A 19,461-nucleotide genomic window follows, 5' to 3' on the forward strand; every position below is an offset into this window, starting at 1 on the left:
CTACGAAACTTGTTAATTATGATGTATAAATATGGTTTAAGGCTGAGAAATATTGCAGTCACAAAGTAGTTGCAATGTTTCGACTTTGTGTCGACTCTGTGTTGACACATGACACGCGCTGTCAAAAGTAATAACAAAGTTACTGGTATGTTACTGGATTTGCAAAATGGCTCCTTGTGTTGATTTGTTTTCAGATATTCTCAAAGTGTAAAAATGCCGTGGTCAGAGATGGGCATTAATCGATTAACTGTTTATTCGACTAATTAATGGAATAAAAAAAGTTAATTCTCAAATTTTAATCGCGATTAGTTTAGTCGACCTAACATAGATTGAAATTGAATTAATCTGAATATTAATCGAATAAATTATCGATTAAATCTCGATTGAAAGTTGACAGGGGGCCATTTTTGTACGTAAAAATAATAGAAATGTCTTGCATGCAGATGGTAGCAAAACACTTTGTCATAAAAGTCGAGATGGGTGTCGATATATAGGTTTTAGGGAGTGCCGATTTCGAAAATAATGACCATTTTGGAATCCGAAATGGCGGCCATGCACTGTGTCATAAAAGTCGTCATGGATGTCGTTTTATACGTTTTAGGGGGCCCCAATTTTGAAAATGATGACCATTTTGGAATCCAAAATGGCGGCCATGCACTATGCCATAAAAGTCGTCATGGGTGTCGTTTTATAGGTTTTAGGGGGCGCAGATTTCGAAAATGATAACCATTTTGGATTCCAAGATGGCGGCCATGCACTATGTCATAAAAGTCGTCATGGATGTCGTTTTATAGGTTTTAGGGGGCCCCGATTTAGAAAATGATGACCATTTTGAAATCCAAAATGGCGGCCATGCACTATGTCATAAAAGTCGTCATGGGTGTCGTTTTATAGGTTTTGGGGGGCGCAGATTTAGAAAATGATAACCATTTTGGATTCCAAAATGGCGGCCATGCACTATGTCATAAAAGTCGTCATGGGTGTCGTTTTATAGGTTTTAGGGGGCCCCGATTTAGAAAATGATGACCATTTTGGATTCCAAGATGGCGGCCATGCACTATGTCATAAAAGTCGTCATGTATGTCGTTTTATAGGTTTTAGGGGGCCGCGCTTTCGAAAATGATGACCATTTTGGAATCCAAAATGGCGGCCATGCACTATGTCATAAAAGTCGTCATGGGTGTCGTTTTATAGGTTTTGGGGGGCGCAGATTTCGAAAATGATAACATTTTCAATTTAAAAATGGCGGCAATGCACTATGTCATAAAAGTCGTCATGGATATCGTTTTATAGGTTTTAGGGGGCGCAGATTTCGAAAATTATGACTATTTTGGATTCCAAGATGGCGGCCATGCACTATGTCATAAAAGTCGTCATGGATGTCGTTTTATAGGTTTTAGGGGGCGCAGATTTCGAAAATGATAACATTTTCAATTTCAAAATGGCGGCAATGCACTATGTCATAAAAGTCGTCATGGATATCGTTTTATAGGTTTTAGGGGGCGCAGATTTCGAAAATGATGACTATTTTGGATTCCACTTTTATGACAAAATACGTAGCCGCCATCTTGGATTATAAAATGATCATCGTTTTCGAATTCTGCACTCCCTAAAACCTATAAATCGACATCCGTGACGACGCAAGTTATCTTTATTTTCAGATCTAACAAATTGCTACAGAATACAAAGGACAAAAAACCGGGCAAGTGCGAGTCGGACTCGCGCGCGAAGGGTTCCGTACCATAATGAAAAAAAAAACGGAAAAAATGCAAAAAAAAAACGGTCACCCATCCAAGTACTGACCACGCCCGACGTTGCTTAACTTTGGTCAAAAATCACGTTTGTTGTATGGGAGCCCCATTTAAATCTTTATTTTATTCTGTTTTTAGTATTTGTTGTTATAGCGGCAACAGAAATACATCATCTGTGAAAATTTCAACTGTCTAGCTATCACGGTTCGTGAGATACAGCCTGGTGACAGACGGACGGACGGACGGACGGACGGACGGACGGACAGCGAAGTCTTAGTAATAGGGTCCCGTTTTACCTTTTGGGTACGGAACCCTAAAAAGAAGCGAGGAGGTAATGAAACAAGCAAAAATACAGATGATTCCTCGACGCAATTAGGTGATTCTTAAATTGTGTCCAGATTTTTTTTGTCATAAAAGTTTTTATTTTTCACATATTACTCTCACAAGTTTCGTGACATTTCGACCTTGTAATTTTTTAAGTAAATGTTTTTGTTTATCTATGAGGATCTCACTAGAATAGTATAATCAAGGTATGTTTATATTTGATGAATGAAATAGTAACGCAAACAAAAAAATATATTTGTGTCTTATATTCCTGCCGAAGACTTTTATTTTACCTTTTCCTTCTACACAAGTTTGGCCAAGTAATAAGAATTTAGGGCTCTCAATTTTATTTTGACTTCTACAACAGTAAAGCTACGAGGCCATGTTTGGTATCGTTTTCGTATAAATTCGCAGTACCAAATTTAGTTAAGGTATCACATTGACACCATTCCGAAGTAAAAACATATAAACTTATTAAAATACTTTCTTTTAAACTCCTCTTCACGCTTAAACTGCTGAACAGTTTTAATTTAAATTTGGTACACATATATTTTGAGTCCCGAGACAGGATATAATAAGTTATCTCAAAAATCATCCTTTTAAAGGTGTGAAATGAGGTGTAGGGGGGAATTCAGTATTGACTTCTTGAAGTTAATACTGTTTAAGTTTACGTTTGAAGTCATGTTTTTTCATAATTTTTAACTTAATCGGTTCAGCGGTTATTGATTTCCCGTACAAATTTCCACGCCACTTTTCACACCTTCAAAAGATGATTTTGGTTATAAGATCTATCCTATGTCCTGTTCCGGGACGCAAACTATTTCTATACCAAATTTCAACGAAATCGGTTCAGCGGTTAAGCGTCAAGAAGAGTTTCAAAAAAACCGGCCAAGTGCGAGTCGGACTCGCGTATTAAGGGTTCCGTACATTAAGTCCGACTCGCGTTTGACTGCACATTTCTAATAGGTTTTCCTGTCATCTATAGGTAAAGAACTATTTTGTGTATTCAGACGGACATATTACATACAGACGCACCAGTGATCCTATAAGGGTTCCGTTTTTTCCTTTTGAGGTACGGAACCCTAAAAAGATTTATTTTTATTTTGTGGAATGGTGTCAATGTGATATCTTAAATGGATTCAGCACCCCAGATTTATACGAAAACGATACCAAACACGGCCTAGCACCTTCACTGATATAGATATATCAAGATAAAATTGAGAGCCCTAAATAAACTTTCAAGAGCGGATATCTCAAAAACTATTCAACATATCGAAAAAATTGATTGAATAAACTTGTAACAAATTAAATTAACTTTCATTTTGTATAAGTGGCCATGTCGCTGAGATGCATAGTTTCCGAGATATAATCGAAAAACGGGAAAATGGGACCTTCAAAGCCCCCTCTCTCCCCCCCGCTCAAGGGCTACGGCCGGGGACTTTTGATATGTTCACCTCCTAACTTGTCAAACCGAGTTACGGAGTCAAAAATTGTGTTCCGAGCATTTCCCTCTACAACTTTTGGAGCATTCGTTGCCTGACCTAAGTAGCTTATTGAATTTCTTTAAAAACTTTTCTGTAAAAGGTTGACGGGTGTTGGGTGTTTATATGGTTTCGGTCGATTATTATCATTTGCATTGCCCATGATGACTTACTAGAATTACGAGCACACGAGACACTAATAGTAGTTTGACAAACCTTGGTTTTCAAGAGGTATTTTATATTGACATTTGCTGTCACAAATTTGCTGTCAGATTTAGTCGCAAACCGCACGCAAAGTGCACACAAATGTGTCGACACCTTGTTACGGAAAAGTGTAGACACGGCGACGACACTTTGTTTCGAAACAATTCTAGACACATTGTGTGGACTCTGTTACGACACATCTGACATTTAGTTACCACTTTGTGATTCTGCGACTGGAATGGTTATATGGGTAGTCCAATACAATTAGTCGACACTCAACTGTCGAAATATTTAGTTATCGAATTATGAGATGTTTAAACCAAAATGTATTAAGTAAAATGTATAATTTTAAGTTAAGACTACATTCTCAATATTTATAATATTTTATACGAAAAGGTAAATATGTAAATAAAATACAATGTTATGGCTGATTGGTTTTTATTATGATGTCCGGAACACCGATACACTCATGAATTTACGACATTGACTCACAAGTGCTATTAATGATTGACAACCGTTCAGCAAATATTCAAATAGTTTGTTGACTTCATCGTCGAACTTTAAAACTGCAAACGCATAGTTTTTTTTAGGAGTAACGGTAAAATTTTGTCATCATCCAGAAATACTTGTAACTGTATGTAATTTGAAAGAGGTCACATAGAACAACCGATGGAGACCGTGCTGGACCCGAGCGGTCTATGTGATCTGGTTCATACGTGTTCTAATACTGCAGGACGTGCGTTTGCAGCTATAAAAACTAGTGTTAGATTTCGTAGTAATAAAGTGAGTTAATACAATCTAATGTGTAAGTATTTTGAACAGAACGACTTCACTCAAATACCTACCTACAATTTGAATATTTAGCACCGGTTCAGATAAAGGATCTATTGTATTATTTATTACTTGTAAATATAAAACATCAATGGATTGGCATGTCAATTTATATAAGCTGCAATATAAACACTAAAACCGAATGCTAAAATAGGTATATAACAATTATAAATTTTCATTGTTAACACATAAATTATGAAACATTTGCAACCCAACATTAAACCATAACGCGATTATAATATTTAATTTATACACAATGGCAACACACATTCTAAAAAAATACTACAATGGATATTTTTCATATAAAATAGTTGAGAGTCATTAGTTACAATTATTATTTGTCATGTTTAGAAAAATCCAAATTATCTGTAGGTTTTTCATGGTTATAGGATACTGTAATTTAATTATTATACATGTGCTACGCCATCTGCCTTTGAATGAAATCGACATATAAGTACAGCAGCTGCAGCAGTAATTTTGATGCAAACGAAGGTCTTGAAGTGACCTGCACAGTAGGTATCTACATATTTCTGCTGCTAACCGTATAAGGTAAAATTAATAAGATTATCTTTAACATTTAAAGACTGCTCTATCGCACAAAGATTTGTACAATATTATTTGCACAAGTGTACAGCAACTTTTTATTTGGATAATTGGAAATGTTTGTGAGATATAGAGCCCTAATTGATATTTGCACTTATTATCCCCTAAGCTACGCTTGTTACACTCACAACCGTTTATGGATAATGATGACTTTCTAACTTTAGACAGGTATTTTAGGTAAAACTTTATAATTATCGTGAAATATTACACAAATAAGTCCAGTAATTGTTTTATATATGTATATTTTTGGGTAATAAAAAATAACCGTTTACCTTTAAAGGTAAATATTACGAGTAGTTTCGATTATTAAAAAGAGGTTTACCTAAGTATCAGCTTCTTTTCTTAAGCGTTTGTGCCATTATTCAAATACATATCCATCAAATGTCTTACTGCTCCTATGCAACAATTTAAAAATTGGTCATTTTCATTTTAATTGACGAAAAACCTTAGTAATGACAGATCTCTTTCAACTTGTTATTATTAAGCCCTTTAAAGACTAGATGCAACATTAAAAACTAAATCTTTAAAATATCTTTAGCACGCTTCAAAATATAACTTTAGATATCTACTTTTTTCAATTGTCGAACAAACAACTGACATAGGTACTCGTATTTGTGAGCAACTTGAATGAAGCTATAAACTAATTTTGTGATGAAGACATTTCACTACAAGAGTATAAAAAGTTCTCTCAGAAAGAGCTGGATTTGACGACAACGTCCTAAAATAACATGAAATAAATTAAATTTACATTCTACAAATTTCCAATGATCAGTCTTAAATGAAATAATGGCTACCAACATTACACGTCCTTGACAATACCATGAGCAAATAAATACACAAGTCACCTTTATTTCAAACTCATGAAGCTACAAAGTTACCTACAATTTCACAATTGTCTAATCTTCAATGTCCAGTGCCAACAATGCTGGTAACTAGGTATTTTTAAAATTATGAGTGTAGATTGTAGATTCATGTAGCTTCATAAACACCCCATTTCATGACCATATATTGTAACAATCAAGCGAAAATAATAAATCAAATTAGGTATAAAACATGTCAACTTAAAATTTTCAATTAGTTAATGATTTCGGGACTCAATTTAACTTGTTTTAATTATGTTATGATTATGACATAAAATTAAATGTGTGGATTCGTGCCACTCATCTTACTTTTAGTAGGTAACGTAAGTATCTACTAACAGTACATATACTATACACTTAGAAACATCAATAATACGTGAACACAGATATAAGCTACAGGAAGTGTGGAGTAGGTACCTACAACAACGGCTATCGATATTCGGTAATTTAGTATGTTGTTCAGTCAATTTCACACAACTAAATTTCACATATTATCAAGCAACAATATAGAACTGATCCGAAAGATCGTTATTAAAATGGCAAGCACACCATATTTACTTTGGCTTTCTGAGATAAGCATTCAATGCAACAGGTTTCGAACAGCTTCATCTTAGATGACCTAAACCTTCCACAAATACAATGGCCGATTCCTATTTGTCCCGTTGAGCTGAATTCTTTGACGTCCCGACATACGAAAGAGACTGTTATTGTGTCCAAACAGCAACACTCTTAACTGTTCATCGGTGGACCTTATGCCTTTTGTAATAAAGTCTACGAACTGTCAGTTAACAGTGTGGGCGAGGTACTTACAATACTGTATTTTAGTATTTTGTTGTCTTAGTTTCTTCTGCAACTTGAGATACATGCTGATCTTTTGTAGAGTTACACCATGAAATAACATCCAAATCCATCTCCAGAGCAAATAGGAACCCGTCACTTGCGGTGCCCCATACTTTGGTATAACACCATATTTAATATTATCACACTTTACACAGCACCTCCAAAATTACACCATAGAATATTTTTCTCTTAGCTAAACTACCTCGCAGTCTATTCGCCGAATCCCTTGCATCTTAACCTGTTAGTGTTCAAGCTAAATCCAACCGTCTGTAGTTGTCATAAAAATCATTATTGCAGTCCCGATTGCTCACAATTTCGTTTAGTGGTGACTAGCACTGAACAACAAGAACCTTATTCAGTAAGTAATAAGGAAGCGTTCAGAGACGGTCACCAAAAGAAATGTCTGAAAAACTAGAACATAATATGAAAAGTCCAAGGGAAAAAACTATGACAGTAAATGTTACCATATTAGTGACATTTTTTTTCTCCTATGAGTTTTTGCTGGCACCATAATTGAAATATTTTGGCATAGCCTCTATCTTGAATAGAAAGATTTTTATTGCTTTTCCCCACTGGACTCTTCATACGTATGAAAATGAAACTAATAATAATATAAGGTTAATGACAACCACAATAATTCACGTCGAGACAAACGTACACAAAATAATCTCTTGTTTTGAACAACATTTGAATATTTTAAAGATATAATAATATACATAGTAGGTATATGTAACTACTTATGTTATATTTAGTAGGTAATGAGGGTTTTAAAAGTACAAAAAGTTTTTCTTGGAAGTCAAGTGTACGAGTACTGTTAAAAATAAATTACGAAAAGACGGGAAGATCCAATCTGATCTTAAAAATGTACCTTCGTAAAACTTCCATAAAACACATTTATTCATAAAACTTAATACAGCCATTTCAGTTAAAATATCAGTCAAATCTGTAGGTACAGTCAGCGTCGTATATTAGGTACCATCCAAAGTATTCAAATTGTTCGGTACGTCATACAAATTATATGATGTACCGAACTATTTGAATGCTTTGCATGCTACCTACTATATGACGCTGACCAGTGACTGTACATAACGTAAAGCCCGTAAACGTACCTATACTCAGTTATATACACAAAGGCAAACATTATTTAAGAGGTTAACTGAAATTGAGGTATTAGGTATAGTTTTTTTTAAAGACATCGACAAGTTTACTCTCGCAACACCGACCAATCGCCGTCTTGACTCAAAAATAAGTATAAATTTATACACGAATATAGTAAATTGGAATCCGCACGATAGCACGGTAAAATACAAACGTAGTACAACGAAATACCTATCGATATTTCCAACCACAGAAATTGTTAATATAGACAATACAATACTAAGATCCGTAAAGTTGGATTGTACCCGAAAAGTGGTAATTGGATTGTCAAACTTCAGCGTTTAGCAATCAATTGGAGCACAATGAACGAGACAGTACAGCGCCATCTGTTACAGATGTCAAACCTGCGACTACAATATTTTGCGCTACTTTATTATTTAATGAAGCAGCGCAAAATATTTTACTACTTTAATTAATGGTTACTAGTAACATTATTATCGGGCGGGCTTAGTCGGTGACGCGCGAGTCATCTAGTGGGCTTAGCCAAAACGACAATCATTGATAGAAAACGCCAATCTAATCTTACATTATTATATGTTGTATGGAAATAGTCACGTGCCTTTTCGTAGCATCTGTCGTTTGGCGATGGACTATTGTCATGTTGGCTAGGCCCTGTAGTCCGTCTACAATGTCGTTAAAAGGATTCACAACGCCAAAGCGAACTACACAACACTATCACAAAACAAACCCAAGTAACGTCAGCCTTACTTACTACATATTTATATACGAGTATGCTTATAAGCTTTTTTTTATTTTTTTCTACATATCACATTTCCGAGTATCGTCTTTAATCTAAATATAGAGATGTTACTTAAAACAAATGCCCTTTTTGTATTTTTTTCGCTTTAAGTATAAATAACATTTTTTTTGTTTTAATATAATTTTCATAAGAATACATTTATAAAGGAGAAATTTAGAAAACGATGCGAAGAGCTGCGATATTTAAGTACACCAACGAAGAGAAATATAACAGCAAGACGCTAGTGTAGGTATCGCACCATAAGAAGAGGCTACGCAACCCACTCAACAATATTTATCGTCAGAGTTCGGACAATTTATCGCAATAATAAATATGGTATGGAACACGATACAATTTTTTTAACAATTTTGAACTGCAGTTTTTGAGTATAATCTGGAAATTTTATAAGGATATTGTGTACATATTATGAGTTTAATAAATCTTGTCCTATTTTAAGATATAAATGATTTTTGATGGTTTTGCGATGATTTGTCCGAGCTCTGCTTATCGTGTGTGGACCAAAAACTGCCATCTTGATTTTAATTTTTACACTTGTTTTACCTGTTTTTTTTTTTCATTCATTCGTCATTCTTACCATTCGCCTCTTCTTAAATTGGGAGACCTATAGGTATACTAAATCGCGCGATACAGTCGACTACAAAAATACATACGATAAGTACGAACGAACGGTATTTGACATCGACTCGAAGCTATTTTATAACGTTCGTAGCGTAGATATTTCTGCAGCTTACTGTACAAATAACAGTACACATACACACAGTTTAACAATACAACATTTAACCGTGATATCCGGCTACATAAATGAATATTAAACTCCTCGTTAAGTAATTACAATTAAATAATCATTGGACGTTACTAATAATACTAATCAACATAAATTAATCTCGAACACAAAACAACCGTCAAATAAATAATTAATAAATATTAGTAATCAACATTCATCACAGCCACATCAGACCTTGGTACAAAAGGATTATCAACGACATATATTTCTAACGTTTTTCTCGAAAAAGACAGATATAGGTAATAATTATAGTCGTTGATAAACGCTAATGTGTTTTTGGTACAGCTGTCACCGGCGTCTCAATTTAACTAAGAATAAATAAAAAAATCTCGATGGGAAAATGTACATTATTAAGGACTTAAGTCGTCTGAGTTAATTGATTGAATTGAAAACCTAACAAAAATGTTGATAGGTATACAATTTACATGCGTAACTTTGTACACGAATGAAGACCTCAACTGTGTACATTTTATTTAAACCCACCTTTCTAACATTACGAAAATAAGGGTTCTTTGTTGACTATAGAACGAAACCCTAAAAACGCATAAGTACCTTAGTGTATCATTATAAAAATTTTGTGCATAAACAAAAAGCATGCAGTTAGCTACTAACATACGATAATCATATACAAAATGTAACATATTTAAATAAGGGAATAAAATATAAAAGAGTAACAAATATTTAAATGAGGGCTATTAATGAACATTTTTTTGTATTTTTTTAATAGGAACTGCGCGTTCACACTTATCATTAATGACTTTAAATTCGATTTACTTTAATTGAGTCAGCGGTTGAAACGGTATGATCCATTTTCGCCTAATACGTTTTCTGATATTTTCGGTAGATTTACGATTTGTCGCGTTCTGTATTCTTTAATTTTGTAGGCACTCGGTTTGTTTGTTCTTCCTTAAATAAAAGGTTACATTAGTTAAGGCATTTTTGTACTAAATGCTTTTGTGCTGCACAGTGCCGCACACTGGTAGAATCCCGCCTTTAGTCGTCGCTTGTTTTCGGTCACAATCATTATTCGTATCCTTTATTATTCGTTAAACACGCTAATCTTTCTTGATACATTATAATAAAAACATCACAAATAACACAAACATTTTGAGCAGTCGAACAAAGAAAACGGCGACGAAGAGAAAACAAGCCGAGTACGTAAAGAAAATGTAACGAAGACAAAATACAACGATAAAGTTCGAAAATATCATGAAACAATTGAGACCTCAAACGTTGACACCGTTCGAACTGCCGTCTCAATGATTAGATCTTAATGCAGCGTGAAGTTTCTCTAATTCTCTGTGCATTAGATTAGATTAATGCCTAGGTAGCTACACTGATCCCCTTAAGCCGTTAAGATGCGTACAGTCAGCAACAGAAGTTGCTAAGCGGGCGAGGTATTCAAAATGATCTTGACACGACTTTATTGTTATGAGAATAAGAGCGTGTCAAGGTAATTTTGAACACCTCGCCCGCTTAGCAACTTCTGCTGCTGACTGTACAATGTAATATAGATCTACATTGACACCTCACCACCGTTCCCAATATTCTATGTCATTCGCAAATATTCTCAATATTTAAAATCCCAATGACATTTTTTAATTCTCAGCTGTAATCGGGGGATGTTGGCAATCACTAGAATACACACCGTGGCGTTGCACACACAAGGCATTCGCTCTTTTCGAAGTTCGTTATACGTCAAAAAGAGACGAACAATTTATGTCCATTCTAGATTAAGATAGATTTTATTGGGGACGGCAGTCATTAAGAATATACACGAGCAATTATCACTTATTTCCATATGTGTGAAACATGGTACTAACACCTAATTACACAGTAGCAGCTTAGTTGCCGTTTTAGGCGAAGCATACCATACAGTCACATTACGATTTAATTCGCCCTTACCAATTTAAATCTCACTTCTTTTCAATCACGAATAGCGTACCAAGCGGCCGCTAAAGAAACTAAACCAGCGTGTATCGTAGTATGCACGCTAACTCTTATATTTGGCTTAAAACTTAGGTATCGGCTTTTTTAAACCTTAATTTTTAAAATGAATAAGCGTTCTGTGCAACTAAGCATTAGGGACAAGCACCAGGCTCGTGTAAGCTAGGCGTTAGCCTCGTTGCCTACGTTACCGTAGGGGGTGAGCGGGGCGAGCGGGGCGAGCGGGGACAGCGGGGCGAGCGGGCGCGCCTGCACGGTGACCTTGGGCCGCTCGAACTTGGCCGCCGGCGCCAGCGCGCGAACCACTCCGTTCACTATATTCACACTCGCCAGGCTGTGCTTGGGGATGGTGAACGAGGGGAGATCCTTGGCTTTCAAGGCGTCGTAGATGCGGACCAGCTTGGTGGTGTCGAGGTCGGCGGCGAGGCGCGCGGGCGCGGCCGTGACCACGAGGCCGGGCGCGCGCGGCGCGGGCGGGGCCGCCATGTGTTGCGAGGCGGAGTGGCTCTTGAGCCCCTGGGCGGTTTTATAGCTTTTGCCGCATTGGCATTTGTATGCCTTTTTTACCCTGAAAAGAGAAATGTTGCTTTTGAAATTTGATTGCAATTTATTTTATACTAGGCATACTAGTTTACTTATTATGATCTACTCGAGGCTACTCAAAACTAAATAAATAAAAGGCGTCTAGACTATAATTTTAATGACCAAACTATCATCAACGGTCACAGAAATTAATTCGTTTCGCCGTGCCTTTCGCGACAGTATTTAATTCCCAACATTCACCTTCCATTCGACATTTTTCTCATGCTCGCCATCAGTGACGTGATAGAATAACAATTTTTCACTCTTACCATCCTATTTTCTTTAACCTTAACTCCATTGCCAATTGTAGGTAAAATCCGTCGCATACGTCCGCACAGTTAGCGTTGCTCATACTATTTTTCGTTAACCCGCTCAACCGCTTCGTGCAAGCGCACCAGTTACTGGACGCCCGCCCTAATTACTCTTCATTTCACTTATATTAATTTCCATTCGTTTGCTTTCCAAAGATCCATACAGTCTAATAGTTACCCCTATCGGTGTAAAATGATCCATTTGACAAGTAACACAGTTCTCTATCCAACAACCAACTAATTAAATGTACTAACAACTTTCAGAGCAATACCACAAGAGTTAATTGTATCTCATGTAACATGTTACCCTACTTTGTGACTTTTATGGAACGCACTACAACGATACTATATATAGATTACCTTCTTGAACTTACTTAAAAATCAATAGATGAATGTACCACTTTATCTATACGAATTCAAAACTATTGCCCGTAAATATTATAAAAATATCAATTCAATCCTTCGATAAGTTATAACAGAATGCTTAATAAAGGGATAAATACATCGTACATTTAAAATAGCGGCTTATATTAGGAACCTAAATATCTGATTTCATTGACTTGCCATTGGTCAAAATGTGACGTGATATACAAACAAGCGAAAAAGTTTATTTTCAGTTTGCTTTTTGTTTTTAATATTCTGTTATAATTATGTGGATGCATATCAAAAATGTCTAAGGTCCAACGTCCAACTGCTCGGCACTAATGTATCCCAGTACACGTCATCTTTAGACAAGTTATAGACAATAGAGGTGACAGCAGGGTGTATAGATAGGTAAGTTGGAAAACACGGGGCATGTCGAGCACTAGTAATCTTTACCTTACAATCTCAAAATTTGGTACACTCATTGGTTTCCATTGTGATAGGTATAATAATAGTTGGAATTTCGCGTGGAATTGAGCCATTTTGATATGCATTTCTCTACTGTCTGCTATCTAACCACGTTACCCATTTCTTCCAGAAATACTCCTGCGCGGTCAGACGCTTCTTAGGTCTTGGCAAATACTTTTTGGTGGCGTGATTCGGCGCAGTTAGAAACGGGTATTTTCTATTGAATAAATTGATATTTTTGAATTAACTGTTAGGTACACAAAATTTATATGCCGATTGAAGAAAATAAATTGAATTAGAAAATAAATCATTTAGAAATATCTAGTCTAAATTCTAGATGAGTTCGCGGTTCTCTTCCACTGGCGGCTTGCGCGCCCGATTCGTTAGGGTATGAAACCATAAGTATCTCTCCATGAATTAGAAATAAACACAGTAAAAGTTGCACTACCCATCAATGAACTGCTTCGACGTTAAATATAACGATTATGGCGAAGGAATCTGTCATGCCACAGATCTCAAATTTTCCATTCAGGGGTCATCCATTAATTACGTCACACGTTTAGGGGGAGGGAGGGGGTCAAGAAAATGTGACATATTGTGACATGGGGGAGGGGGGAGACACAAACTTTGTGACGTCACTTTAACTTCATCAGTAACCGAAATTTTTTTTAAATTATTTTATTCGCTGTACATTTAAATAACAAGTTTTTAAAACGATAATCGTTTTTATTCTTTTAATTTTCTTTCCTAAGCAGTTTTGGGTTATAAAATTACTAATATTTATATCGTCAAAAATATTTTGATAAAATATTAATAATACTTAGGTACTTACTTAATTCGATTTGGCGATTTCGTAGAAAAAATGTGACGTCACACTAGGGGGGAGAGGTTTGCCAAATGTGACCAAATGTGACAAGGGGGGGGGAGGGGTCAAAAAACCTAGAAATTCGTGTGACGTAATTAATGGATGACCCCTCATTAACTGAAATGAATGTCATATAAGAAAAAGTGACAAAGGCTTCTGGTGTCCCAGAGAAACGAACCAGCGTCCTCTGCTATCGCGGCAGGTGCCTGAGCCATTTCCATTCATCCACATTTTAAGGAACAAAGATTACGTCGATGTCGCCGATAGGTTTGATGCAACTGGTCTTTATGCAATTGCATTCTTCATTCAAGTCAACCAAATTAAAAATAAAAGGGTACTGACTTGCCGTCCTTCTTGTGGCCGTTCTTGGAGTGGTACTTGATGCCGTTGACGTTCTTGTAGCGCTTCTTGCAGCCAGGCACGGGGCACGCGAACGGCTTGTCCTGCACCGTCGGGCCCGCCGCGGACGCTGCGCCCAGGCGACTGCAAATAGTAAAGGTACATGGTATAATAATATACTCCGCCTGGTACTCTCTTCCCGTCTTTTCGTGGTCACGTGACTGACACAAGCCTTCGTCATCATGCGACAGCGCTATATGATAATATGCGATGCGATAGCGCTATATAAAGTGGCAATGTTATTGTGACGTAGGCTTGTGTCACTCTGGGAAGAGAAGACCATGTTTTATTAGACTATGGTAAAGGTAGGACTGGTAGGAGGTAGGTACTTAGTGCTTAGTAGACTAGTAGTCTTTAGCGATAAGACCGCCTGTTGTCTACAGATGTAGTGCAAAATTGTTTTCCATCGCATTTTCTCAGATACGTTCGTATTTGTCATGCTACTTCAGTCAACGTCAGTACTTTTTGTACCGAGACTGACTGAAATAGCAAGATAAGTTCGTACGTTTCCGTGAAAATACGAAGGAAAATAACTATGCAAACATGTGTAAGTACCATAGTTGAAGTTATGTGCTTAATTTGTATGTCATGTTCATTTTCATATCGGTGAGCAATAAAACTAAACTAATATCTGTATAGTAGGTATCATCGGCATATGGAATCGTTACCTATTCTCTCTGACAATCACAAGGTGTTCTGTTCGTAGAACATGATTCCCATGTGCTTGCTTGTTTTGAGACACTTTACCACTGAATTCTAAATACTCTTCAATGGATGAATACAACGTAACCCAATTTGATCCCGGTATAGTTTTGAATGTACAAGACTATCTCTGAGCTTGGGCCTCCTTAGGGCCGATACAGACGGACTGCAACCCGACTGCAATCTGTATAGATACTGCACGCCAACTACAACGTCGGCGTGCAGTTCCCATATCAAGTTGCAGTCGGGTTGCAGTCCCTCTGTAGCGGCCCTTAGTTATTGATTGAGTATGTTTAATATTTTAAGCGTCATTTAACTATAGTTCGTTTTTTTTAGCACTAGAAAGAACTTGAAAGAAGGTAAGCGATCTTGACAAGTCTTTTAATTGAAAAACACTTTTTAAAAATCAGTAACTACTTACTTATGAAAGCAGAAGAATATAAATGATCGTATTAGATTCATAATTGTTACATATTTGCCGTAACTTATTTTTAAAATGTGTTTTTCAATTAAAAGTTACATCAAGATTGTTTACCTTATTTCTAATGCTAAAAAAACGAACTATAAGCGTATATTTAGATAAAGCGTGGACTTACTTGACGCCATAACGCAGTATGTATTCAGAGCTGTATTCCTCTACGGTAGTCCAAGAATCATTGCTATCCTCCGACGGACTCATCATTTCGTCCTCGTCCATGTCGCTACCTGCAACAACATCACATGACTGAGGGTGGTATTCCAACTGTCCAATACCTTTGGTCAATGTGTATTGCGTCTCACATTTTGCTTAATGAGATAGTGAGGCGCAATGACCTTGGAGAAAAAATTTGGATAGGTGGAATAGGGTGGATTTCATCACCAAAAATTTCACCATACAAAAAAATATTTTTTTTTAATGTTTAATTTAACACGATTCTAGCTGGGTAAAGTAATAGGGGGCTGTATATTGAGGATATTTATGGTATTTATACAATCATTTGTGGCTTATATTTGAAGTTATCGCTTTCGAAAAATAAAAACGCAAGATGGTGATGACAATCATGGTATGGTAATGACTCTTTTATAGACGGTAATGACACTGCATGTACGGTAATGACGATTTGGGAACTAATTTATATATGTATTAAAAACGTATTAAAAAAACAAAAACTTTTTTTAATTGTAAGGCTTTAGAACTTTAATAAACATTACAAATAACATGTTTTTGAACATAAAACTAGCTACATAAATTATTTTTAGAAAATTATAAAAAATACATTTTATTCATATAAATAAATATATAACAAGTATTTTTATTGTATAATTTTAAATAATTTATATTCCAAAATAGGCAATTTATGTATTCATTTATTTTTTTGGGTTTTTTCAATGTTAAATCATATTAACAATATTGTACTCTTATTATCAGTTTAAACCCGCATCTTCTTTTATCTACTGCATAACTTGGTATTTATATCATATTATAAAATTGCTGGCTTGCCAGTGAGCTTAATTTTTATGATATATTACTTTTTTTTTGATAATTTGATTCATTGCATAAGTTTGTATTTTTGTTGTTTTATAAATTAACTTTAAAAATAGCAATAATGATTTAAATCCATATATATATTGTTTAATAGCTAAACATTAATATATAATCAGTGTTTTATAAGTTGCAAGACCCCTACTTGTGATGCATGTCATAAGTTACAAAATGTTAGGTATTGGGTCCGGTGACTACCCAATGGTATAATTATTAATTGCTGTAATTATATACATCAATTAATATAATATTATCAAAAAACATAAGGCCATTACGATAGTGAGCCAGTACCGTAGCCTATGGTCGCTTAAAACTTAATATATGTTGCTTGTTTAAATACTTTGTTTTAACACGACTAACATGCAATTACAGACTCTAAGTTGCACGATTTACATTATTAGATAATAAAACATAAATTGTATGTTCTAAGTTCTAAGTGACCTAAATTTTGCCTACTTCAGTCAAAATGTTATTTAAAACTAACCATCCTCTAGTGTGAAAAAAATAGTCATATCTTCTTCTACATTTATTCTACATTTATAAGGTAGACATTATATAGTGTTAGAAGACATAGAGAACGTTTTTCAAACATACAGCTTAATTTTATAATGAATTATAGCAAAATAACTAGAAAAGTTTCTGAGAACCGTCATCACCATACACATGAAATCATCACCGGTCGTCATTTTTTCCCGGTGATGATGGGTATGGTGTTGACGATTTGAGAGTTTCTTGTTTTTATTTCTAGAATACGAATAATAGTAGTTAATGTCTATGCTACACAATAAACTTCATGTAGTTTGCCATTCATTTCAATAATTATTTCTAATATATCATTTGTAACTTTTTTAAACCAAAGCATAACGGTGATGATGCTCTGTTGTGACAAACTACGTTTTACAAATTTGTTCGTAATATTTCTCACGATTCAATGATGTGACTTTATAGTGAAATCATTTTTGGCATTCTATATTAAAGTGAAAAATAGGGCAAGGACCTTTAGCGGTATTTCGTTGTTCATACACGGAGATAAGCTCACATTGACATTACCATGACGGTGTTGACGAATATTCGTGACAAAATTTTAAATATTTTTAAATGTACTTTCTCGGTGAAGGAATTATTGCATATTTTCCCATGTGTTAAACAACAACATGGAAAAGATATAAGTAAAAGAAAAATCGCAATCGTACGATAGGTATGCTATAATTTTCACTGCAAACAATAAGGTTCAGATTTTTCCGGTAGACGGTGATGATTTTAGACACATAAAACATTTTATATAAAAAAAACTACTAAGTTATTGGAGATGGTAATTGAAGGAACATGAAGATAATAGTTCTTAAAAACATATAAAAAAGTTGCAACTCGCACAACCTACTAGTTTTTTTTATAAAGACCGAACCATAAGTTTTCGCAAGATTTTGAAATCCACCCAATACCACCCTAAACTAAATACCTTCCTTGCAAGAGACTATCAATGTTGATCTATATCACTATATCCTAGTATAAGTACCGTATTGAATAATTTTACGGTTTAGACTCTATATATAGGTTTAAAAAAAAATATTCAATGTTAGTATGTCTCACAATAGTTTAAGTACCTATGTACTTACCCGTAAAGACCCGTAAACCCTGTATATGCCTATACAAGTATACTTACATATAAGTATGTATGTAGAATTGTAAATAGCCCAACCCCTAGACCCCCTAATTTTCTTGTTAAATAGTTAGGTTATGACAATAATAAAATCCAAAGATTAGCTTGGTTTTTTTATCACTGTTGTAAAAGTGCAGTCAGCAGCAATAGTTGCTAAGCCGGCGAGGTTAAGAGAATAAGAGCGTGTCAAGGTAATTGTGAACACCTCGCCCGCTTAGCAACTTCTGCTGCTGACTGTACATAGAAATAAATCATTACTTATAACTTACCAGTAGGGGTGCTGCTTCGGACAGATGGTGTTTTGGGTGCAGAGAGCAGGCGCCGCCGAACCTCGGCCACCGGGGGCATGTTTTGGATCTCCCGCCTGGAAGCCTCGGTGAAAAACTTCAACACATAACTTAAAGGAATACACGACGGCTGGGAAGCCTCTTTTTGTTCAACGACGGCAGGATCATAATCTGAAAATGCAATTCGTTATTCTGATCGTGAACAACTGATCACTGATCAGCTGATTTGAGTAAACAAAAACAATGTAGTAAATATTGCGGTCGAACACACATATAAATGACTTAATCACCGCGGTACAATCATTTATTTATATTAGCATCTTGTAAAATAGAAGATATCTCAAATAAAAATGAATATTGCCGCGGTGCCCTCGAAGCAGAAATGCTTTACAATACTGACAACATAAAGAAACCTCACAACTACGCAAAGATGGGAGGGATCATAAATATAAAACAATTATTCGTCATGTGTAGAAAGCAGATGGGATGAATATTTTATATTTACCGATATGGACGTCTTCGATGTGTTCAATTAAGTCCGCTAATCTCGGAAAAGTTATGCCACAGCCATTGTATTTACATATGTTTATCATGAAGACGGCCATCTTCGTACAGATGTTGATGTACTGAGTCAAATTCAAGACTAGACTCAACTTAATTTTTTGTTATCATTCTCCACATAGCTATTACTAAGTCATCTATCAAGACGTTCAAAGCAATAAATTAATTTATAAATATTTTAGCTGTATCTCATGTTAC

General features: G+C 35.4%; 2 protein-coding genes across 2 annotated transcripts in view; both read right to left on the reverse strand.

Moving 5' to 3' along the window:
• The window catches only part of LOC134806037 (transmembrane and ubiquitin-like domain-containing protein 1), a 118,886-nt gene that overhangs the window by 38,325 nt on the left and 61,100 nt on the right, over positions 1 to 19,461 (reverse strand). The gene's annotated exons all lie outside the window — the stretch shown is intronic.
• Positions 11,691 to 19,381, reverse strand: LOC134806019 (juxtaposed with another zinc finger protein 1). Its single transcript, XM_063779222.1, has 5 exons — positions 19,208 to 19,381; positions 18,685 to 18,873; positions 15,830 to 15,938; positions 14,475 to 14,615; positions 11,691 to 12,111 (listed from the first exon to the last, which is right to left on the reverse strand). The coding sequence occupies exons 1-5, from the start codon at positions 19,305 to 19,307 to the stop codon at positions 11,706 to 11,708; spliced, it is 945 nt and encodes a 314-aa protein (XP_063635292.1). The 5' UTR covers positions 19,308 to 19,381; the 3' UTR covers positions 11,691 to 11,705.

The sequence above is a fragment of the Cydia splendana genome, chromosome 2 (genome assembly GCF_910591565.1).
Source record: "Cydia splendana chromosome 2, ilCydSple1.2, whole genome shotgun sequence".
NCBI lineage: Eukaryota > Metazoa > Arthropoda > Insecta > Lepidoptera > Tortricidae > Cydia > Cydia splendana.